This window comes from Barbus barbus (assembly GCF_936440315.1).
Source record: "Barbus barbus genome assembly, chromosome: 8".
Classification (NCBI taxonomy): Eukaryota; Metazoa; Chordata; class Actinopteri; order Cypriniformes; family Cyprinidae; genus Barbus; species Barbus barbus.
The window spans coordinates 31,035,537-31,059,637 of NC_136736.1; the positions used below are offsets into that span (position 1 = coordinate 31,035,537).

Consider the following 24,101-nt stretch of genomic DNA (forward strand, 5'->3'; position numbering starts at 1 on the left):
AGACTTCTTTCAAAAACATTCAAAAATCATACAGACGCCAAACCTCTGAACAGTATAGTGTAAGTCTTCTGGGCGAGTACAGTCTGGGGAGCTATAAAGAATACTTGTGCATAATTAATCTGAACTAATTAAAGTACATGAATGCTATATTTATTCAATCTGTGTGAAGAATAAAGCTGTCGCATTGCTATCTTCATGTAGATGGGTGATGAGAGGGCAGGGAGGGTGTAGATGGAGGTTGATAGTATAACTGGGTCAATGAAACACCTGACGAAAGGGACACACGATATAGTCCTCTGAGAATAGCCCATTGTCATTGAAATATAGCTGCAAAGCAGAGCCTCGGGACTGTGAACTAATGTTTCAAACAGGAAGTCTAGAGTCTAACTTACAGTTTTGGAAACTGTGTTTGTTATAACAGTGGATGTGAGTGAAACTACATTGACAGAGGTTAAAACAAGATTTTCTTCCTTAATATAGATGAATTTCACATGCAATTTAAATGCACAACCTAGTCAATAAACTTATTACTCCATGCAATGAACATTTGTCAGAGCTTAACATTTAATAATCAGTTTCTGCACAGGTATAAAGTCTCTGCTACAATATCCATCCATCCATCCTCCAAATGTCACATACTATATAATATTGATATTTATGGATATTTTGAATATGCCATATTTTGCAAATATGGCATTAGAGTTTACTGTAACTTAAGGAGAAGCTCTATTTTTACTTTATTCTTGTAGAATATGTGAGTTTCTCTATCTTTAGAACTTATTCAGTGAAAGCACATCTTCCTTTAATGATGTAATGATTCATGCGGACAGTACAGGTAGCTTCATGAAGCGGTCAGAGTCATTCACGAGTATTTCTGCTTCCGGTTTCACTCTGGACCTCAGCGGGCGCGCGCACTCGGGAGAAACCTATCTATCGAGACTTTTCTCTGTCGTCCAGGACAGTTCAACTCTCTGTTCAGATTCCGGTGTGGATGATTCCTGGACGACTATTGCGTTCATGGACTTAATATTGGTTTACTGGACACTTTTCTAGCACTTTAGAGAGAAAGAAGACCACCTGTAACAGTTGACCAATGACACCTGTGGTCTCTTCAGCGCTCGCTTTAAGAGAAACTCTGCTGTAAACAAACTACGACCGCAGTTAAGATGAAAGTGACGGTTAATTTCGGGGAAACGAGGATTGTCGTCCCGTGTAAAGACGGTTGGTTGGTGCGGGATCTGATCGATCAAGCCACTCAAAGATACAAGAAGATTGTTGAACAGGTAACGTGCTGTTTTTAAGTTCGTATTTGATGAGACAAACAGTTAAATAGTTATTTATAAATTCTATTATTCGCTACGGATTGTGTAAATATCACCAGTTGAGATATGTGATTAGAATTAGTGAAAAAACTACACCTGTTTACCGGGTGGCGAATCGTACTATGACGAAGGCCTGGTTCATGAATATTAATTAGTCCGTACTTGACGCTGCTCAGAGGAAAGCGACGCTCATCAATATTACGCACGACGTTCCTAGGCTCGTTAATATTAAACGTAAGCCTTCAGTGTAGTACGATTGGGAACCGGGTGTGCCCTCATGCTCAGATCACGTGATCTCGAGCTGTCAACGCTGACATTTTTCAGATTTCTGATTATTGTTTTGAATATTCATTATCTCTAGACATTCCTGCAATCTGATACTGGGATAAACGTTTTGTTCTGTGCCTCAAAAATGCAAATATGATCTTTAAGACTGTACAATAGATGTCTGGGGAATTGGGTTCTGAATTAACCTCTGTTACCTTCACTTTTGGTGAGAATTTATTACAGTTTGAACACACACACACACACACACACACACACCCACCAAGCTATATATATAATATTACAGTAGGTCTCTTGTGTTGAGGTCAACTCAGAAGTAATAAAAAAGTAAGATTATGTGCACAGAAAAAACTATTTGGTGCAAGATTTCCTTTAAAACCATTTTCACTTAGAAATTGCTATACATTTCAGAAATAATTACAAAGAAACAGGAAGTAAAATTGAATTAAATATGAAATTTTGAAGTGCAAAGACAGAAATAGTCATTCTTGTAAAATGTACTCCAGAGATCTTTGTTTTATTTACAACTTCGAAAAAAACAAAAACAACTTAAATTGGTTCTAGTAGAGTATTTATTGTATGCTTATGTCTTGTGCGTTATTGTTATTTTGTAGCATTTGATTTTATAAGCAACAGCCATTATTGATCAGATTGAGAATGTAAAAGGTGATGCATTGCATTAATTTTTTACATTTTATAATGTCTCCATAAGTACAGTTATAATGGGTTAAATATTGCTTCTTAATAATAATTTTTCAGATCTTCTACTCGGATGTTGTAATTCTTCCTATCATCATTCATTTAGTCCCAACTATATTCCACTATAGAGGGGCTCTTTGATATCGACACATACTTACATTAGTCCTCAGTGAGCACCAGGTCTGTTTAATTCTGCAATGCTTGGTCACTGTTAACTATTCTCATCCTTTTGTCCAGCTTCGGCACTAAATGCCAGTTGGAATAAAGAGGGGCTTATGTGACGAATACAGCCGTGTCATTAATCGCTCCCTATCTCCAAATGCAGGTGGCAGGCTGTGTTTGATTAGTTTGGCCTGCACTCTCGGGCTGAGATGGCTGGCTTTATGGGAGGTTTTAGTATGCCTGACTGATGGACGTTATCGGCTGAGATTGGCTCAGGCGGATGGGATGGGACGGTGCCAGGCGTGCTGGGGTAGACGTGGGCGCTTTATCTATTCTGTCAACCCACCTCTCGGGTCTCATGCGTCACTGAAGTATTGAGCCCTTCATCTATGATAGCCGTGCATCCGTGATGCAGTTCTCCTTGATTAGACCTTGTGCGTATTCACATAACAAATGGGCAATTTGTGTTGATGTTAGTTTTACATTTTGAGATGTAAATGTGACTCTGCTATGGATTGATGTTTAATTTTACATTTACTTTGAGATATGAGCTGTTATTAGTTTACGGTATGGCCAATTTACAATGATGTCAACAATGCAATTACATTATGTTTTATTAATCAAGGCCAGGGTCCCATTTTGGGAATTTAGCTGCATGTTTATTTGAATAAGTTTCAAGGCTGCACAATTATGATTTAAGCTGCACGTTTAGATCTACTCCACAATCTAAAATAAAAATAGGACACAATATACTGTATAATTTGAAGGAATTTATATTTTACAGATGTTTTACAGAATTTTTTATTTTACACTTCATTGCATTGTGTTTTCGAGTAAACAGAAATGTCCGTAAAATTAATGGGTAATGTTGTGTGTAATGAGCTGACAGTACGTTTTCTGTTATTTTACGGATTCATTTTTTACAGTGCAGTTCTGTTTTTTTTGCAGTAGTTGTGCATTGTAATCAGTGATCAAATTTTGTGTTGTGTGCATGCAATGGACGCAATGGCATTCAAGGTAGTCCTAATCCTCATTTTTAAGCGATCCAACCCAAATATGCATATTTTGTGTTCAAATGATATTATAATCGCTGGCTAATGACAATTGTAGGTTTTTTATGTTTTTGAAAGAAGTCTCTTATGCTCACCAAGGCTGTATTTATTTAAAGCTGCAATGCATAACTTTTGGCGCTCTGGCGGTTTAATAAACAGAACTGTGTGGGTCTTGCAGAAGAACATTGTAGCCGGAGCTACTTCTCTCTGTTTATGTCTATGACGAATCACACAGGCACTGGGCTACTCCGCAGCGGTACCTACCCGAACCAGTCTAAAATAGTCAGAATATAAACACTTATGTACTGTAGGGATTCAGGACAAGCCAAAAACTGTTTGGAAAATGGATTCATGGTGTACTTGCTTATTACATAAATTTTGAACACAAAAAAGTTACAGACTGTAGTTTTAAAGTCAAAAAAGTACAATTTGGTTTCATGGATGTTAGACTAAGTTTGGAGAAGTCTGTACATAGTGTAAGTGTGTTTTGTCATACTCCACTGCTTGCTACCTGTTGGAAAATATATCTTGTTACTGGTAAATCCACATTATTCAACCTGCTGAGCCACTGTTATGCTTCTGAAAATACAGTTAGTAGTCTGTCTGCTCCCCACAGCCAGTCCTATAAGAAAACAGTGAAAGAAAACTATACGTCCCACTCAATAATATTCACGTATCCAGCAATGTCTTATGGTCTGGTTGAGATTACCTCACTGACAGCAGAGGAAAACTGCTTTATTATCCTGCCATAGCTGGGCTCTGTCGGGCCGCTGCTAACCTCTGAGGATGGTTGGAGAGCTGACTTGGCAGGCAGCGCTGTTGAGATCACTACACATGGCACACTTCCAAGAGCACAAAGCCATCAGCGTCAGCAGCCATCACTACGACAAATTGCTCTGTCACAATGGGTATGCAAGTCCTAGGACTGTTCCTATGCATATGCTTAAAATGAGTAGTTCACCCAAAAAATTTAAATTGGCTGAAAATGTACACAACATCAGGTCATCGAAGATGTAGATGAGTTTGTTTCTTCATCTGAACATATTTGCAGAGATGTAGCATTACAGTACTTTGTACAGTACTCAGATCCTTTGCAGTGAATGGGTGCCGTCAGAATGAGAGCCCAAACTGCTGATAAAAAACATCACAATAATTCATTAGTAAGCCACACAACACCATTTCATCAACTAACATCTTGTGAAGTGAAAAGCTATGTGATTGCAAGAATCAAATCAATCACTGACACTTCTGAATCAGAGGAAAAATATGCAGAGATCAAACATTTGATCACAAATATGTTGGTGGATTGTGATATGAGAGGACAACAGGGGATGCACTTTTTCACTGAAGGAAATGTTATTATGGATTATGGACTTGCGGTGGAAGTGACGGTTTAACCCTCTGGGGTCTAAGGTTATTTTGGGGCCCTTGAGATATTTTGAAATCATCTTGATGGATTTTTTTTTTCTTAGAAACATGCAGCTTTTTTTTTACTTCTCAGGATGTTAATTGCTGGACTGGAGTGGTGTGGATTATTGTGATGTTTTTATCAGCTGTTTGGACTCTAATTCTGACGGCACCCATTCATTCCATTGGTGAGCAAGTGATGTAATGCAACATTTTTAGTATGTAATGCCAAATCTGTTTCGATGAAGAACAAACTCATCTATATCTCAGATGGACGGAGGTGAGCGAGTCAATTTTCAGCAAATTTTCATTTTTGGGTTAACTATTCCTTTAAAATGGACCCTATTTAAATTCTTAACACATTTTACTGGTATTGTTGTCCACGGTTAATCTGTGCATGTTTAAAAAAATCTCTCATCAGAATTGCTCCACTTCTGAAATGTTTTTTGTTACATAAAGAATCTTAAACTAAACCCAAACCGTCTCCTATTTTCAACCCCTCTGCTCCAGTCACTCCTCCATTCACTCACTTTTCACCATCCAGTCTTTTATTTTTTCTTGTTGAATAATCTAGTTTTTTGGGGATTACGTCAGATTATGAAGGTAAAATTGTTTGCAAATGTTGTTAAGACAGTTCAGCCATGATTGATTAATGACTGCAAGGTCAAAATGCCACTGTGCATACCATGATTGCAAAATGTAAGTCTTTGGGTCGTTTTATCAAAAAAATCTGCATTGCACACCTGTTCTCAACTGATTTCAGGTATTGTAGCACCAGCCATGCCAGATGAGTTATATATGCTGACATTTACTACTTTGCATTAGGGGTTTGTTCAGATCATTAACCCCCAGTATACACAATAGTAATCATAATACGCTTGCCTTAGCTAAAAAAACACTAATTAAAGATTGTAGCTGTAAGGAATCATTCACAATTAGTGCATGTTTGCATAGATGGAGAGTCTGATTACTGGTTGTGTTTTACATTTGAGACCAAACAATTTCTCAGAACTTCCTGCTGTTTAATGCACAGGTAATTGGATCTTGTATTTTTCCATGGTGTTTCACAGGATTTGTGGTAGAAAAACAAGAAAGCATAAAACTTATTCATAGCTACACACATCCATGTTTCCATGCCACTGGCATAATGTAATTTTACTAATGAGTCTGTATTAATATTTCCAGTTATTGCTGTGGGAAGCTTGCACCTCAGCTGTCGAACCATGTGTCTTGTTTAAATATCTGAATGGTTCTTCCAGTGTTATGAGAGCTGGTGTGTCTAAAAAGCACCAGGTGTGTTGTTCTTCCGCAGCAAATGTTGCTCAGATGGCTTTGTGAAGCTGAAAACAGTCCCAGCAGACATATCTGCCTAAACAGCTTGAACACTTTTCCACAGCAGCAGGGTGGATGTAGACTGCTGCTTCCTGTTGGGACTGAGGCGGAGAAATCGCCTTTACAAAAAAATATCAGTGTGTGTTAATCTGGGTTGAATTGAGAGTCACTTTTGGAGGATTGAAGCTGCTTTTATGAACAAATATAGAGGCTTTGGATTGGTTTTGATAGAGCGTTGGTTTTCTTTTGGACTTCTGCAGAATAAATGCATGTCTGTGCAAACAGAAACTTATGCTTTAATTGAAGCAATATGAACCTCTTGTACATTTTAACAAATGGGTCATGTGAACAGTGCCGCAGATTTATTTGGTTGATCAGACACACCGAAATGGTGCAGAAACATGTATTCTTAAAGACAGGGTAGGTGATTTTTTTTTTTTTTTTTATGCTGCTTGAAAGTCTCTTCATATCCCGATAGCAATCACTTAAGTTAAGTGAAATGGTCTGTGGAAGGCGCAGGACCTTAATGTTCATCCAATCATATCCCTCGGTCCTCAGCGTATGTATTTGCATACCTCTGCACACCCTGTTTGCGCAGACATGATACGCCACCAGCGAGAATGAAAGGCGCTATTATTGTAATATTTTGCATTTTGTACTGTAATGTTTTATCACTGGTGAATGAGATATGAGGTAATCTGACAGCGTTGCATTCCTAATCAGAATCAGAATTAGCTTTATTGCCAGGTATGTTTGCACATACGACAAATTTGTTTTAGTGACAGTAGCTCCACAGTGCGACAGAATGACAGCGACAGGACAGGACACACTTTAAATACTCAAACATTCTACAAATACGTTATTAGATATTTTATGAGGTTTTTCATTTGCATTAATGTAACTCCATGGAAGCTATGACTTTATACAGTTTTGGTGCAAAATATTACTAAATTTGATATTAAATTATTACTAGGGCTGTCAAAATGGCTGAAAAACAAAATTTTATATTTAATTTATATTCAAATTAAAAGGCATAATTTCAGTTAGTGGAAAAAAAGCTTTTAGCTTTAATGCACAGAAAAGAGAAACAAAACAGCATCATGTATACACGGCTTAATACAAAGCACGGAAAACCAATCACAAAGAGTATCATTACTTTTTCATTTAAAAACATGAGATGCAGTGGAATGGGGAGAGACCTGTCCCGCCATAAAGTTTTGAGACATGTTTTGAACTTACAACAATTTTATGGCTTTCTAAATATCCGACTCTCTTTTGCGAGACGCGAGTGATAGATCGACGGGGATAGATGTCCCTCTAGAAAATGCACAAAATATGCATTCTGTGTGACGTAAACAACATCATCTCCGCATTGATGTTCTCTTTTTCTGCAATATTTTGAATGAACAATGTATCCAGGGGTTTCAACTGGATAGGCTAAAAAAAAGCATTAAAATGCAATGACACCTACCTTCATCTTCATCGCATCTCGTGCACCACTGATAAGGCTGCCTAACGCACAACTAAAATTTGAATGCAACGTTTTGCATTCAAATGTGGATTTTTATTTTAAATTCGACGAATATTCGAAATTCGAATTTTTTTAGACAGCCCTAAACTATACACAGTTTGTTTGATGCCCCCACGATGATCAAAGATCATTCACACAGTTTTGACTGAGCTACTTCTAGATTTTATACTGAAATTCACAAAAATAAATAATTTAATGCTGTTTTTACGAAGATTTTCATTGAAAATGACTTTCATTGTTTGTATCGAACTGCAATGTTGACCTCTGTTTAATATTAAACATGACAAGATGATGATTGTAGGAATTATTGTCCTGTGTGTTAACAGTTTCATTGAGGTTTCTACTGAAAGGCGTTGACCTCAATCTGTTGTCATGCGTTACCAGCCAAACACGTTCTCTCAGACCATTGTAGTGTTGTTTTCTCCCTGAACCTTAGTAGGAAAGTCGTTCTGCGGGTTTGTTTGGTAATGAGCTGATGATATTCAAACTATGAAAACTCAGGACTTATCTTATCTTATCTGATTGCATGTGTAAGTATGCGTTTCCACCGTAAATTTTCAAGTTCTCTGTCAACCTGTAACCCATCTCATCCTGTTGTCTTCTCAGGGTCAAAAGAATAAATTCATCACAGTCGTTTGATCTGTTTTGTGAAATATTATTACCAGTGCTTGAAGTGGGCTGGTACGCACCGGTACGAGGTACTGGCACTTCTATATTTTAGCCTTTAGAGTGCAGATCTACACTTTTTTGTGCGTACAGGCACTTCTGACACGTTGCCGGTACTCCCAGTAAAATCGTCAGGGTCTGGGTGATTAGGCTATATGATCCCATATATGATTACAAATTATATAGTAATTATGTAAATCACACTGCCCAGGCGGGACACACTGTACCGGCACTTCTTTTTTTCCACTTCAAGCACTGATTATTACAATTTCAAATAACAGATTTCTATTTCAATATATCTAAAAATGTAATTTATTCCAGTGATCAAAGCTGAAATTTCAGCATCATTACTCCAGTCTTCAGTGTCACACGATGCTTCAGAAATCACACTAATATGCTGATCTGATGCTCAACAAACTAACAGTAGTGATTTATCTCAACTTTTGACAAGATTTCTTGCTTTGATGTACCTGGCCTTATAAAAGCAATAAGGCACTCTAGGCCACAGTGTACAGTGAATAATAGAAAAACACGCTTTAATCATTAGCATATTCATAATTTAGCACAGCCAGTCATAGTTTATTGCCTGATTCTGTGATTCTATGAGCTCTGTGAATCTGTGCTGTAACAGTATTAATATGCTGTAGGATTGAGCAACAGGAAACTCACACCTTTAATTGTCATCGCTTCCTTAGTTTCCATACATTCATGGACGTTCATTAAAGCTGCTATTGTTTCCTAATCATGACTAAAGGGCAAAACAAATGAGCTGCCTCAGCTAGCTTGCCTCTGGCATGTCAAACCAGGGCAAACAAATGCTGTTGTGTTTTGCATATTATCTTAAGTAGTTCTCAAAGAAAGTGAGATATTAAACAGTGTGTTACAGTGATTTTCAACTGAGGTAAAGTGGCGACAGCAATGACATGATGTTAATAATCTGATTAGTAAATATAATGAATAACAATTATTCTGTAGCTAATCCAATCCAATTTCAGAACTAGTTGTGTAATAATGAAAAATTTACATATAATGCGATGTAATCTCTATCTGCTAATATATTTGTACATCTTTTGATTTAAGAAATTAGATTTCTACTATGTTGTCTATCTAAAACTTCCAAACTTATGATTAGACTCGTATTGTTGTTGAACGGGGCACTTCTAATGGACCTATTGTTTTCAACAGGATGGGGAATTCCTGGTGCGGATGCTCCATGTGGAGTATGTGGACGGGGGGATCCTGGACCCAGATGACATGCTGACAGACCTGGTGGAGGACAAAGACAAGGTAAGAAACCGTGGTACTTGTACACAAACACTAGAGCTGGATCGAGAGGTTGGTTCTGTGAATATTATCTAGCTTGTTTGTCACTAAAATGTACGGTATGTTTGAATGCTGTTACGTTTGACAAAGCACATTGATTGTTTATAGCAGTGGACTTCTGAATTGAGCTCCCTCTGTGAGTTTGAGGTCATTGTAAATTCAGTTTTCTTTTGAATTTGATGTTTACACAGTTTCCATGTTCAGTCTTTTGTCAGTAAACAATGCAGGTATCCTGATGGTGTACCTCACCTCTCACTCAAAGATCAGATTTTGTGGCATTTAGAGTTAATTAGTATTTGGATGTGGCCAAATGTGATGCTGTCGGAGGGTGAGTTGTTTAGTCTATAACTAGTTCACCTGTTCTTTCCAGTTTGGCTTGTTCTTGCAGATTTGCGGACCAGCTGTGAGCATGATTGGTGGGCATTATCACATTGAGAGTAGTAAGCCAATCACAGCACTACTTTCTGTCATGTGACTTGTCAAAGCTACTGCGATATATTTACAGTCTGCCAAGTTTTTTTGAGCTGCCTGGACATTCATAAACGCAGTTCTACATCTAGAAGAAGGGGGAACTAGCAAAGCAAGTTACTTCAGACATTTAGTTGGGACTTGTTTAGCCTGCCCTCCCTGCCTTGAGCGGATTGGTGTACACCCCAATGACATCATGACTATTTTAGGAGCTTTTGTTAGCTAACTTGTTGAATAACTATGTCTGCCATGCTTAATATTAATGTTTTTGATTAATACTAATGTTAATATTCATGCAATTTGTGTCATAAATGTCTGCTTTGCATAGCATAAACTCTCTTAAATTTGAATAATAAGCATAGTAATATGTCTAGATGCATACAAATGAGGAATTCTTTCTCAGCAGGGGTTGAATAATTACTAATAAAATATTCATATGGTAGTCAAAGCAGCTTATAATTATTAAGCCACTTCTTTCATTTGAGTTTTTCACATTTTTGAGATTTTAAAACTGGTTCGTTTTATTAGGAATTAAATTATTATTCTGATGAAGACGTTGGTGGCAGAATTCAACGGTTTAGCTATTAGAGATATGGAAAAATGATATTTTACTGCGAGTTGCTTTCTGATTTATTCATTGTTTTGTTCATATGGTCTGTGTGCTATTGTTGTGATATGGATATAAATTACAATTATAGATTTGCAGATGTTGACACATGAAGATGCATGAAAATTGAGCATGTTTGTGTATTAGAGGAGAGATTCTGGTCATTTAATATTTATGAAAATACATTGGAGTTGTTATGCCATTGAGTGTTTTTTAAGCATATTACTGTGGAGTTGTTTGGGTGTTCTGGGTAGTTTCTATTTAGTCGTTACCTTGTAAGTTGCCTTGTTCAATCTAAGGCAGGGAATTTTGTTGTCCACCAGGCGATCATTTGGATCATTTACAAAAAGTAATTAAAATACACCACCTCTGATTTGAAGTGTCCTTCACGGCTGTAGCACAGGTGGTGCTGCTGGACTAGTTATGTGCTGAAGTTTAATACTTTAATACAGCAAAAGTGATGCTTGCATTATTAATTTTGGTAACACTTTATTTTAAGGTGTCCTTTTTACACGTTACGTGTACTAATAACAATTAATTATGCATAATTACATGCAAGTAACCCTAACCATATAGTACATGTAGTTAATTATTAGTACTTAAATGTATAATTACACTGTAACAAGGACACCTTAAAATAAAGTGTAAGTGTCATTTTCTTTCATCTTGTTTACATCACTCTTTGCATCAAGAGCATTTTGATGCCTAAAATTGCTGTCTAGATAAGCAGCCCACTTAGTTTTGGAACAGAGCCGTTTTGACTCCAATAAAACAGCTTATTGGCAAACTTTCTGGCATGAAATTTGGGCTGAATAGGAAATGAGGAAAACTTTTTACTCTTTAACTCGCTGCTATTGATTCCTGCAAGATATTGCAGTCTAAACGCATTTTTCTTTTTCTTCCTGAAAGTGTTTTCCTTCCATTTAGACTGAAAAACCATTCTTGCGAACCCATTTTTCACTCTGACCGGGCCCATTATTGCCCATTATGCAGTCAAGCGGCTTTCGTCTCCGTTATAATAATCTTTATCATCCTTTGGAAACATTCCACCGATATGAGGTCTCACCGTATGTAGCGCATGCTAATCAACTTTAATACAAAGCCAGTGCGAGGGAGTCACAGCATCTTCATTAGACCGTTCTTCACCTCCTACAGAGGTTGATTAGGGTGAAGTTGCCATGGCGATGGAATCAGATTAGGGCCCCACCCCTGCTCTGATGCCCATTAACCCCCAGCAGGAAGTGATGCGCTTGGCTTGACCCCCAGGCCCTGCCCATGAATATTCAGTGTGGGATGATGAATGACGTTAATGCGTGGAGTTGCTGTAGACGGGGCCCCGGTGGACTCTGGGAGACGGAGAGGTCATGCTGGGAGGACTTGCCTCACTGTTTCCTTTAGTCAGTTAAACACTTAATCACTCTAGTTCTTCTCTTTTAGATTTAATATTCTGTTTTTGTGGTGGTGTTATGAACTTGCATTCATTTTGGGTTGATTATGATGATCTTTGGGTGTCTGCTTGTGTGGGTAGATGTTGGAAAGAGAGAGTTATTCCAAAAATGATCATCATTTTTGATTTGCCTTCATGTCAGAACAAATCTGATAGTGTACGACTTTCTTTCTTTTTCCAGTGGAATACAAAATGAGTTAAAGGTGCTATAGGTGATTGTCTTCAGAAATATTTTTTGTTATTCTGGTTGAAAGTCTCTTCACATCCTGATAGCAATCATTAAGTGAAGTGGTCTAAATGTATTTATCTGTATTTATATATTCTGTGGAAGGTGTTGGACCAAGAAATGTTCGTCCAATCAAAACGCTTGGTCCGAGCGTTTTAATTGGCTTTCCTACCTGCCTGTCAATGTATGTATTTGCATACCTCTGCTCACCCTGTTCGCGCAGACACGATACGTCATCAGCGCATTCACGCACACTGTGCAGACAGAGCGAGAATGGCAGGCAAACATTAACAACCCAATCTTCCTTCCTGGTATTGTGGTACTTTTACTAACTGTGCTATAAAGTTTTCTCACCGGTGAATGACACATGTTGTAGCCCAGCGGTTCCCAATTCCTGTCCTCACGCCCCCCGCTCTGCATATTTTGCATTTCTCGCTTTAACACACCTGATTCAGATAACCAGCTCGTTAGAAGAGAGCTACGTGCATGAACTGTGTTCCGATTGACATGCTCCCTACACAGTGTTCATTGCTTCCTACTCCCTGAGCAGGGAAAATCCATTGAAGTTTATTTCACTTCGAAACATTCATTCTCGGATTTATGCTGCGCAGCATCTTCACACACAGATGAAACTTACTAGAGAAGTGTGACATAATATACCTCTGTAAATAAATACAATTTAAATTCACGTCTTGCACACTTTAATGCCCTTTGTATGGAATATACACGTTGAACTGGAATCATATCTGGTGATGTCCACTTCGCAGGCACTTAATAACTTACGGTCGAACAGAACAACCGTCGGACGTGATAAGATATACATATGAATTGTGCAGAGCGGGGAGGGCGCGAGGACTGTAATTGAAAACCGTTGATGTAGCCTATTGTAGTAATTTAATGTTGTCCCTGGTATTCTGCTCTTTGAGCGTATGTGCGTTCAGGGGGCGTGGCTTTGGACGGCGATTGCAGGGAGGGTGGGACGTTCGCTTTCAGTGCTATCAGGCTAAAGTTAGCATTTTCCGAGATCTCCTATTGAACCTTTAACTAACATAATCTTTAAACTAAAAAGAAAGTGAAAAATAAAAATGCACTGCAAACAAATATGTTTAAAATATGGTAACAACAATTTAGGTTTTATGGATTACACTTAATGTATGTTTCAGTAAGGAAGTTAAACAATTAGTTCACCCCAAAATTAAAATGCTATCAATAATTACTCACCCTCATGTTTTTCCAAACCATAAGACCTTCGTTCATCTTCGGAACACAAATGAAGATATTTTTGATGAATTCCGAGAGCTTTCTAAGCCTGAATAGACAGCAAAGCAACTGACACATTCAAGGCCCAGAAAGGTGGTGAAGACATCGGTAAAATAGTCCATGTAGCATCAGGGGTTCAACTGTAATTTTATGAAGCTACGAGAATATGTGTCGAAGACTGACACGGAATAGAAGAAATTGTTGAATAAAGTCATTATTTTTGTTTTCTTTGCAAACAAAAAATTCTCGTAGCTTCAGAAAATTACGGTTGAACCACTGATGTCACATATTTTACCGATGTCTTCACAACCTTTCTGGGCCTTGAACATTTCATTTGCATTGCTGTTTATGGAGGTTCAGAAAGCTCGTGGATTTCATCAGAAATATCTCAATTTTTTTCTGAAGATGAATGAAGATCTTACAGGTTTGGAACGACATGACGGTGAGTAATTAATGACAGAATTTTCATTTTTGGGTGAACTTTCCTTTTACGATATTTTTGATGAAATCTGAGAGCTTTCTGACCCTGCATAGACAGCAATGCAACTAACACATTGAAGGCCCATAAAGGTAGTTAGGACGTCGTTAAAACAGTCTATATGACATTAATACTGGTTCAACCGTAATTTTATGAAGCTACGAGAATACTTTTTGTGATAATTAATTTGTGTTCTGAAGATGAACAAAGGTTTTACGGGTTTGGAACGACATGAGGCTGCTGAACTACAAAAATCTGTTTTATAGCTGTTATAAGGGTTGGGTATCGTTTGAATTTTACTGATTCCGGTTCCGATTCTGCTTATCGATTCCGATTCTTATCGATTCCTAATTCCGATTCCAATAAGATAAAAAGATGTCAAACTAATTTATTCTGTCTTTTGCCTATGGTTTTACCAAAAAAATACCACAGAAAAACAACTAGACTAATAAAAATTTCAAACATTAAATTGTTAAAGACAAGTAAACAGTAAGTAATAAAATAGTAACAAACAAATCAATTAGCAATAGCATAAATATATAAAGCTGTACAAATATCAGGTACATTGAAATTGAAACCAAAAGTTTAAAAACACTGCATAGTTTTCTTTTCATAAATAAAATATTGATTAATCCTCATTAAATTTACAAAAGATATTCAGTCAGTTAATGATTTTCTTTTGTTCTTTGATTAACATTAATGACAGGCAGCACGTTTATTAGACGGCTGTCTCTTTAACACTGAACGCACACAGATCTAAAACTGTTACGCATGTGTTTTCTTTCTCAACTGTTTATGTTCACTTAAGATGAAAAACGGCTGTGTTTATGATGATATACTGACGTATTTCGTGCATACTGGTCGATAAATGTGAAAGAGAAGTCAGTTCCGGCCCGGGAAACGACCTTTTCTGCAGTGGAAATGGATGGAGCGGTTCGAGAACGGACACAGGTCGCATCGGGACCGCTGTTCTCTGTGCTCTTGCTTCAGATTATGTGCACTGCACGCAAACAGCACGCAAGTTCTTTCCCTTCCTGCACTTAAATAGTTTTAAATCACATTAAAATGCGAACCGGTTCTCGATACCCGACCCTAGTTATAATACGCTGACAGCCACCATAAATACACAGGTGGGAATGAGAAAGCTACATGTAGAATCAAAGTTCATCACAAGCCTTTTCCACAAGCTTTGGTTGTAAAATAGATGGAGTGTTGTGCAATACAAATACAAAAAAATAATACCACTATAACCACATAATATGTAACATAAAGCCCAAATGTACTGTACATAACTGAGAACAAAAAACTAAAATGAAACATATTTAAACAAAAAACCATCAGAAGCGTAGCAAATTGTGGCAGTTGTACACGAATGTTGGAGATACACCTTTGATTGCTTTGTGTGAGGTACAAGCCATTATTTGCAAGCCTTTTTTTGTTCTGTCGCACTCAAATCTTGTCTGTGCTCGAGTTCAGCTCAACGACACGTCAAAACATGTTTCAACTGGTTTGATGACAATGATGTCAAAAAGTGTCTTTGATGTTAAACCCGGTGCGACATATGCAAATGAAAGAAATTTAAATTCAATTTTTAACACACAGGCTTATTTAATTTTTTTTTTCATCACCTAAAGATACTGTATTGCTTCATAACACTTGGAATGCACAGTTGCGGGCTACCTTTGGTTACTTTGGGCAGCGTTGTTTTAGTTATTTTTGCCTTTTATTGAATGGATCATGGTGCAAAAATAGCTCCCATGGTTCTCCACAAAAGAAATCGTCATAGTGAATAGATCACAGAACCTCATTTTTGGGTAACTTTCCATTTAAACAAACATTTATTTAGCAGAAAATGAACAGAAATACATGAAAAAAAGGCTTCTGTTATATTTTGAGACAGATGAAAGATAATCCCTGTTCACTTTTGTTCATTGGCGAGTGATCAATGCTGATTTCTTAAATTTAATAAATTGATAAATTAGTATTAGAACCACTTCTGAGGGCACCTCATGGATTACGGTTTCGGCTGTAATTACTCCTACCCTCATTCTGCATGCATTAAACTGCTGTCAGCTTCAAAGACAAATGTTAAGGAGTCCAATATGTCAATAATACCTGATATCCTGCATTATCATACTGACCATAAAGGATTCCTCACCCACCTTTCCCAGCTTATCGTCATGCGTTCAGCCACCCATCTCTTTGCCTAATGCCCATAATCAGCAACTCCAGATGATGAATGGTGATTATGTGTGTGTATATGTGTGTGTGAGTTTCTCTGAGCTCTACAGAGTCACTGATAATGACCTAAAGCACCTACTACACCCTGTGATAACAGAGCACTTTACTTTCCCAAGATCCGCATTACCTGTACAGCCCTATCATTCACTTCCACTCAATGTCACTCACTGATGCATTATGGGCCTGTCCCTGTGTGCCGGTGCTGTCATAGCAGCCCATCAGAACGGGCAGGTTAACAGCCATTAGAGAGGAGGGTTTTATTCAGCACCTAGTCTGGAAAAACTCCAAATGGATTCAGTGCAGGATTCCTATTGGAATTTCCATCATAATTTGGAAACAGTCGTATGATTCTAATGGAAACAAATGAGAATTTTCAAAGATGCTACGTGATGAACTGAAATTTATATACTGATTTGTTTTGATGAGAGTCACGTTTTTTTTCTTTTTTAATTCTTTGGTGTATTGGAATAACAGTAAATTTAAATTATATACCAATTAATACAGTATTTGAACTTTTTTCTTTTTTTTTGTGATAAGATATGTGGTTAATTTTAGTATGAACTGAATTTGTCATTCAGAATTAATAGTTTTTATAAACATTACCGTTTTGTGGTTGGTAAGTTTTTTTTTTTTTTTTTTAAATAAACAAATAGAGTATAAAGAATAATTGTGAAATATGATTACAGTTTAAAACTTATTTCTGTGATGCAAAGCTGAATTTTCAGCACCATTACTCCAGTTTTCAGGGTCACATGATCCTTCAGAAATCATTCTATGTTGATTTGCTGCTCAAGAAACATTGCTAATCAAAAAACGGCGTAATATATATATTTTTGTATAAACAATAATGTGTATTTTTATGATTCTTTGATGAATAGAAAGTTCAAAAGAACAGTGTTTATTTGAAATATTTGAAGTCTTTTGTATAATTATTAATATCTTTACTGTCAAGGTTGTCAAGAGTCTTACTGACCCCACAATTTTCAACAGTAGTGCACATTTTTTCCCCCTTTTTAATGATAAAGTTACAGAATCAATAAAAAAGTTTTTTATGCAACAGTTGTATTTTGGGATGGTCAGCGTTCCTTGTTAAACTAGACATGTTTCTCATTTCTCATTTCTGTGATATATTGCAGTTTATTTTTTTTAAACCTAATACTCCGTATCGTAGATTCAAAGCTTGAAAACAATGAAATAAGCTATTAGAAGAAGTAAGAGTGTGCAAGAGATAAAAGACAGTTGGATGTCTGTTTATATCGATTTAATTAACTTCAGTAATTCAGATCTTTGTTTTTGTGCAATCTACCAACCCTTGATACCTCTCGTACTTCTGATGAATTTATAAATAAACAATTTTTTCCCCCTTATCTTAGATTATTTATTTTTCATGGTCATCCTTGTGATGTTTTGGACCTCGTAAATAGGCCTAATGAATTTGCCATGCTAATTAGCACATATTTCAAAAGCTAATTCCCAATAAACGACTTCTGAGTAATTGACATAATTGTAGACTGCAAATTAATATGCAGATGTAGTGTGACTCGGGGCCACAAACATTTAAAAAATATAGCATGCCAGCATTCATGCCAAGTCAATAGTTAGCATGGCATCCAGCTAATTTAGTCTTTTTTTCATTTCACGTCTGTCGTCATTGAGAGAGCGATCATGCTCGCTGAATAGAGGCTGATTGCTGGAGCTGAACGTTTAACTACTGCGGTTTTCTCAATTTGCCGGCATAGTTAAGCACTATTCAGCTAATATGAGTTCATTCGATTACATTTCAAATGCAGAAGGATGATTCTAATAAAAAAATCTCATAATACATGAAGAATTTGATTGATTAAGGCTATTCAGAAACTGGGGAAAGAGCTGTGGGAACTCATTTTCACTGATGAACAAAACACAAAGTCACAGTTTCAGCTACATAAAGCATTCAGGAGTGAGTAGAATTACTTCAATTCACTGAAAATATGATGGTCAATGATCTGTGATACTTTTTATTCATTTATTATATTTTTTCATATTCCATTATCTTGGCCTTACCTTTTAAAGTTAGTTCTTTAATGTCTTTTGTATGTTTTTTTTTTTTTTTTTTTTTTTTTTGTGTAATGTGCCAAGATATCTTTTTTTTTTTGTTCCCAGACAGACTTGTGCTGTGTTCCCATCCCGTTGGAATTACCATAATTTTGATTTGTTTTTATGGCAACAGCCATAACACAGAAAAGGTTCCATGTGTGGTTTATAGCCACACTGTAAAAAAAAAAAACAGTTGAGCCAACTTAAAATTTTAAGGCAACCAGCTTCAGCAGATTTTTGAGTTTTCTCAAATTGTTGTTTTAAGTTTATACAACAAAAAGCTGAGCATCTCCTACAAAAACTCAAAAATCTGCTGAAGCTGGTTGCCTTAAAATTTGAAGTTGGCTCAACTTTTTTTTTTACAGTGCATTTTGTTGATATCGCTAAGGTGTTCAAAGTCGTTTATAGAGCATTAAATTATTGTTTGCAAGGGTATTTTCGGTCTATGATATTCTGGTTTCTAGATAAAAAGTAGACTACTGTTCAAAAGTTTGGGGTCAGGAAGTGTTTTATTTATTTATGCTGGGATGCAAATTAATCAAAAAATACTTTTAGGTTGTTACAAACAAATTTAATGTCAAGTAAATGCTGTTAAATGCTTGAACTTTCTATTCTTCAAAGAATCCTCAAAAATATAATGTGTAATAATAATATTCATTTTATTATTAATTATTATTATCATTTCTTGAGCATAAATTTGTGTATTATAATAATTACTGAATGTGACACTGAAGATCAGTAATGAAGCTAAAAATTCAGATTTACTATTACTTGTGGAAAACATGATACTTTTCAGGATTATTTGAATATTAATAATAATGCTAATAATAATAATAATTCTTAAGCATCAGATTTCTGAAGGATCATGTGACACTGAAGACTGGAGTAATGATGCTGAAAATTCAGCATTTCTAACACAGAAATAAATTACATTGTAAAATATATTGAAATGGTAAACAGTTATTTTAAATTGTAATATTATTTCATAATATTACTGTTTTTACTGTATTTTTCACCAAATAAATACAGCCTTTGTGAGAATAAGAGACTTAATACTCAAAAATATTGTAAAATATTACTGACCCAAGACTTGTGAACAGTAGTGCAATTTCTGATATTTACATGGTTTATCGTCTATTTTTAGTCATGTCTGTGGCGCATATGATACCGCATGTGTTATGATTATGTATCAAAGTTTAATACCGTAGTTTCAATTCCCAACCCTTAAGTATGAGCAAGACTTACAGTGATGTTTTGCGTAGCGTGCGCCGTGCGCCGCTAAAACTGCAAAAGTTTCTCCTGACACTAAATATTAATATTCATTGTAGTTGTGATGGGTGGGCTGATGCTGTCACTTTGCATTTCTAAGAGAAGAGCACGAGCTGCTTTTAGTTTTGGCGTCTAATATTAGCAGAAGAAAGGAATCCGGCAGTGTGATGCAGGTCGGATCTCATTGGGCATCCATGTATTATGCATTCTCATTTCCATGTGTTTTGCCCTATCCTCTTCCCAGCATTGATTTCCCAGACTGGGGGAATGTTTCTCGACTCTGAGAACAAAGGCTTTGATGAGAGCATGCTGTCCTTTGCCAGTAGTTTCTTTTTGAATGCACACATTAAAGAATATTTCTGTTTAATCAGATCATTAGCACCAAACATGAAACATGCATCGTTTAGAGTGACCTCTTTCAAAGAACAGCTGCTGATATATTCACATTCATTCAGTCAAACATTACTTGGGATCGGAAACTTCATTTGGAACTTTCAGCTGGTTAATTGTGTTTATCTAATTTACTACATCAATTGCTAAACGTGTGTGTTGTAGCAACAGCATTTCCTTATAAAGAGTGTACTGTGCCAGTACTATGATTGATTGATTGGTCTCAAATTGTAATAACGATTTACTGTTTGATTACTAATGCACATTATAGGCATAATATTGGTTGCTCACTGATATTGGCATTTTAAATAAAAGTATTGTATTCAGATTCGGATATTTAGTTGTTTTAAAAGGATAGCAATAGATTATATAGCATAAGATTTTATTTTATTTTTAATTTAATTTAATATTTTTATTTAATTTTATTATTTTTTTATTTAGATTTTATTTTTTAAATTACAATTTTTTAAATTTAATTTTAAATTTATTATTTTATTTTATATTGAGAATTTTAAGTAAATAAATTTTAAGTGTACCATCACGTTTTTCAGTATTATATACATGATTTTCTGAGTAATATCATGGTACATTTTCCCTTTTGTAAAGGTACCATCACGTTTTTCAGTATTATATACATGATTTTCTGAGTAATATCATGGTACATTTTCCCTTTTGTAAAGGTTACAAGGAATTTTTCCCATCATTCCCTCCTAGGCTATGTCTTATCGGTTGCGCCGCAGACCTCAGAGAAGATGAATAAGAGATGAATTGGGACTTTACTCTCTGCTCATTTATGATTCCATAACCTTCCACACTTTAAACCGTCAAAGTGTCAGTCAGTTTTTGTCTTGCTCGTCTCTGCTGACTTTTTCATTTGACACTTTCTTAAGGCTTCGCTGATGAGAACAGCGTGTTTAACAACTAGGCTGTGTGTTAAACTTTTCTTTCTTTTGGGTGGTCACTCCTGAACAGATGGCATCATTATGGATTGATTTATTATAGTGACCAAACCATCTGTGATGAAAGTTATTTCATATTGTCAGAAATAGTACACACGGACAACTGATGTAGACTTTTATTTCAAGCATTGATTAGTTTGTTTATTTATTGATTTATAATAATACATATTTTAGTAAAATTAAAATACATTTATATTTTGTGCATTCATATTATTGTATTTTTATTTAATAATAATAATAATTTTAATTGGTGCTTAAAATTATTTAATTATTAGAATTCATACTTTATTAACAACAATAATGATGTTGGTAATAATTATTTTTATTTTATTTATTTATTTAGTTTTATTTTGAGGAGGAACATTTTTATTTTATTTTATAGTTTTTTTTTATTTATTTATAAAATAAATAAATAATAAATAAATGTATATTTTATGCATTAATATTAATAACTATATATGTAAAAGAAAATCGCCAGTGCTTTAATTAATGTGCTGACGTTACACTTGAGTTTCCTTTCTAAACTGTTAATTCCAGGCTGCCAGCGGAGCTCCACGGCGTCTTCATTAGGCCTCACACTCTCAGAAACACTTGACTGACAGCTTGAGAGCGTTTCTCGAGTCTCGGCTCATCCTCTTCTCTGATAATTTGCTAACTCTTCACATAAGTGACAAGTCACACATATCAGTGCTCCCCGCGCACCACTTCAGAAGAGGTTAGCAAGTCAACCGCGGCGGATAAAACTAATAAAACACATTGTGCAAAATGCTCGACTGCAATTAAAAACCGTAAACCCGCACCTGGGCCCCTGCCCCGTCGACCAATCAGCAGCCATCACGCCCTTCATTATTATTATTATCAATTTCCACAGGCGTCCGCTACTCTAATTAATTGTCTTAACGAATGGGCCTTTCTTGATGAGATAGTAATGAGTCTGAATAACCCTCTTGAAACAGACGTGGTTCGTCTGGGCTGGAAGCACACACTTATCAGATACATGCTGTCACCTCCTATTTCTCAGAGAACGTCTGAAAGCCTTGATGGATTGTAATTGTTTGTCTCTCATGGTTTAGCATAAAGTAATAGCTTTTATTAGTGATGTATATATTGCATTGGAACAGGACTTCTTTCAGAGATAGACCGCTTTATTTTTGTATTTTGTATGCAAAGTGTTTATTACTGATGTCAGTATATAGTTGTTCTGAAATGTGTTCATCTATCGATCCATCAAAAGCCAGTCCGTCCATCTGTCCGTACATCAATAATAATAATATAATAATACTAATAAAGTAATTAAATTATGTATGTGTGTGTGTGTGTGTGTGTGTTTACAAAATATATCTATTGTAAATATAGAGATGTAAAAATGCTGTTCTTTTGCAGTTTTTATTCATCAAAGAATCCTGAAAATATGTATCACGGTTTCCACAAAAATATAAAGCAGCACAACTGTTTTCAACTTTGGTAATGATAAGAAATGTTTATGAGCAGCAAATGATTTCTTAGGATTATGTGACACTAAAGACTGGAGTAATGGTGCTGAAAATTCAGCTTTGCATCACAGGAATAATTAATAATAATAAAAAAAAAAAATTAAATAGAAAATATATATTTTAAATTGTAATGATATTTTACAATATTACTTGATTTTTTTATCAAATAAATGCATTGGTGAGCATAAGAGACTTATTTCAAAAACATGAAATCTTACTGACCCCAAACATCTATATCTATATCTATATCTATATCTATATCTATATCAGTCTATATCTTTATGACCCAGTAGATTACACTAGAATGTGAATGTTGTCAGCAATGAGCCAGAGGCTGGTAAAGGATGTGTGTGTGTGTGTGTGTGCGCCCTCTGCTGGGAGATGAACACTTTCTATGGCTGATTCTGTACCAGCGGGCAACTATGGTCTGGATTTTGTTGCCTGTTGCAGTTTTAGAGACATGCCCTTATGATAGTCACATGTTAAACCCTTCAACCACACACAGACACACACACACACACTTCCTCGTGGATTAGCTTTGCATGCCTTAAATATTTTACTGGAATTCCTAGTGGGATTTCAGTCATAATTGGAGCCAATCCCAAAATATCCCAGTAGAATCCCTTAAGAGTCAAATACGATCCTAGTGAATAAACTGTAATTCTTACAGGGGTTTTGATTCATATTTGATTCACAGAGTACTATTGGTTGTTGTGTTGGAATATCAACTTCCTGATGGACATTTAAAGACAATTCCAATGGGAAAAAATTCTATAGAACCATGGATTTTTTTGTTGACTTTTTGAATATTTTATCGGAATTCATAGTGGGATTTATAATTGGATATAATTGGAGCCATTTCTAAAATATCCCAGTGGAATCATGTAAGAATCCCTTAAGAGTCAAAAACAATCTTAGTCCATAAACAGTAATTCTTAAAGTTTGTTTAATTATTTGGTTTCAGAGTCCTTTTTAGCTGTTGTGTTGGAATCAAATCTTTTTAATGGGCATTTAAAAATAAATGATGGCAATAAAGTTTGCAAATATTTTCTTAATTTTTTTTTTGCAATTGATCATATTGGGAATAATACTAGTCCTGTTGAGATCTAGTTTTTGTTTTCTGTACTGTTACAAGCCTAAAATATCCTTTAAGATTGATCCCAAATGATGAATTATGGAATCCTGTCTATTTTAGATTTTTTTATTTTTATAGTTAATCTAAAACTTTTGGGAAATTCTGGTGTATTAGTGTGTGTGGAATTGTCTGAGAGGGAAGGGGGCGTTGGATGGACGGATGATCGGGTCTGATTGACCCCTCAGTGGATGTTTCCGGCTCGTTAGGCCTTGAGAGATGCCTGATTAGTGCTTTTGATTCCTCCACCGGGTCCGTGTGTTTCTGTTTTTCACT

General features: G+C 35.9%; 1 protein-coding gene across 1 annotated transcript in view; it reads left to right on the forward strand.

The window, feature by feature from the left end:
- Positions 1-828: 828 nt before the first annotated feature.
- Positions 829-24,101, forward strand: part of LOC306874416 (partitioning defective 3 homolog B-like) — a 163,411-nt gene continuing 140,138 nt past the window's right edge. Inside the window, exons 1-2 of the mRNA XM_079424451.1 lie at positions 829-1,283; positions 9,642-9,743. Of these exons, the coding sequence (XP_079280577.1) occupies positions 1,167-1,283; positions 9,642-9,743 (219 nt within the window). The 5' untranslated portion in view covers positions 829-1,166. The remainder of the gene's footprint in view (positions 1,284-9,641; positions 9,744-24,101) is intronic.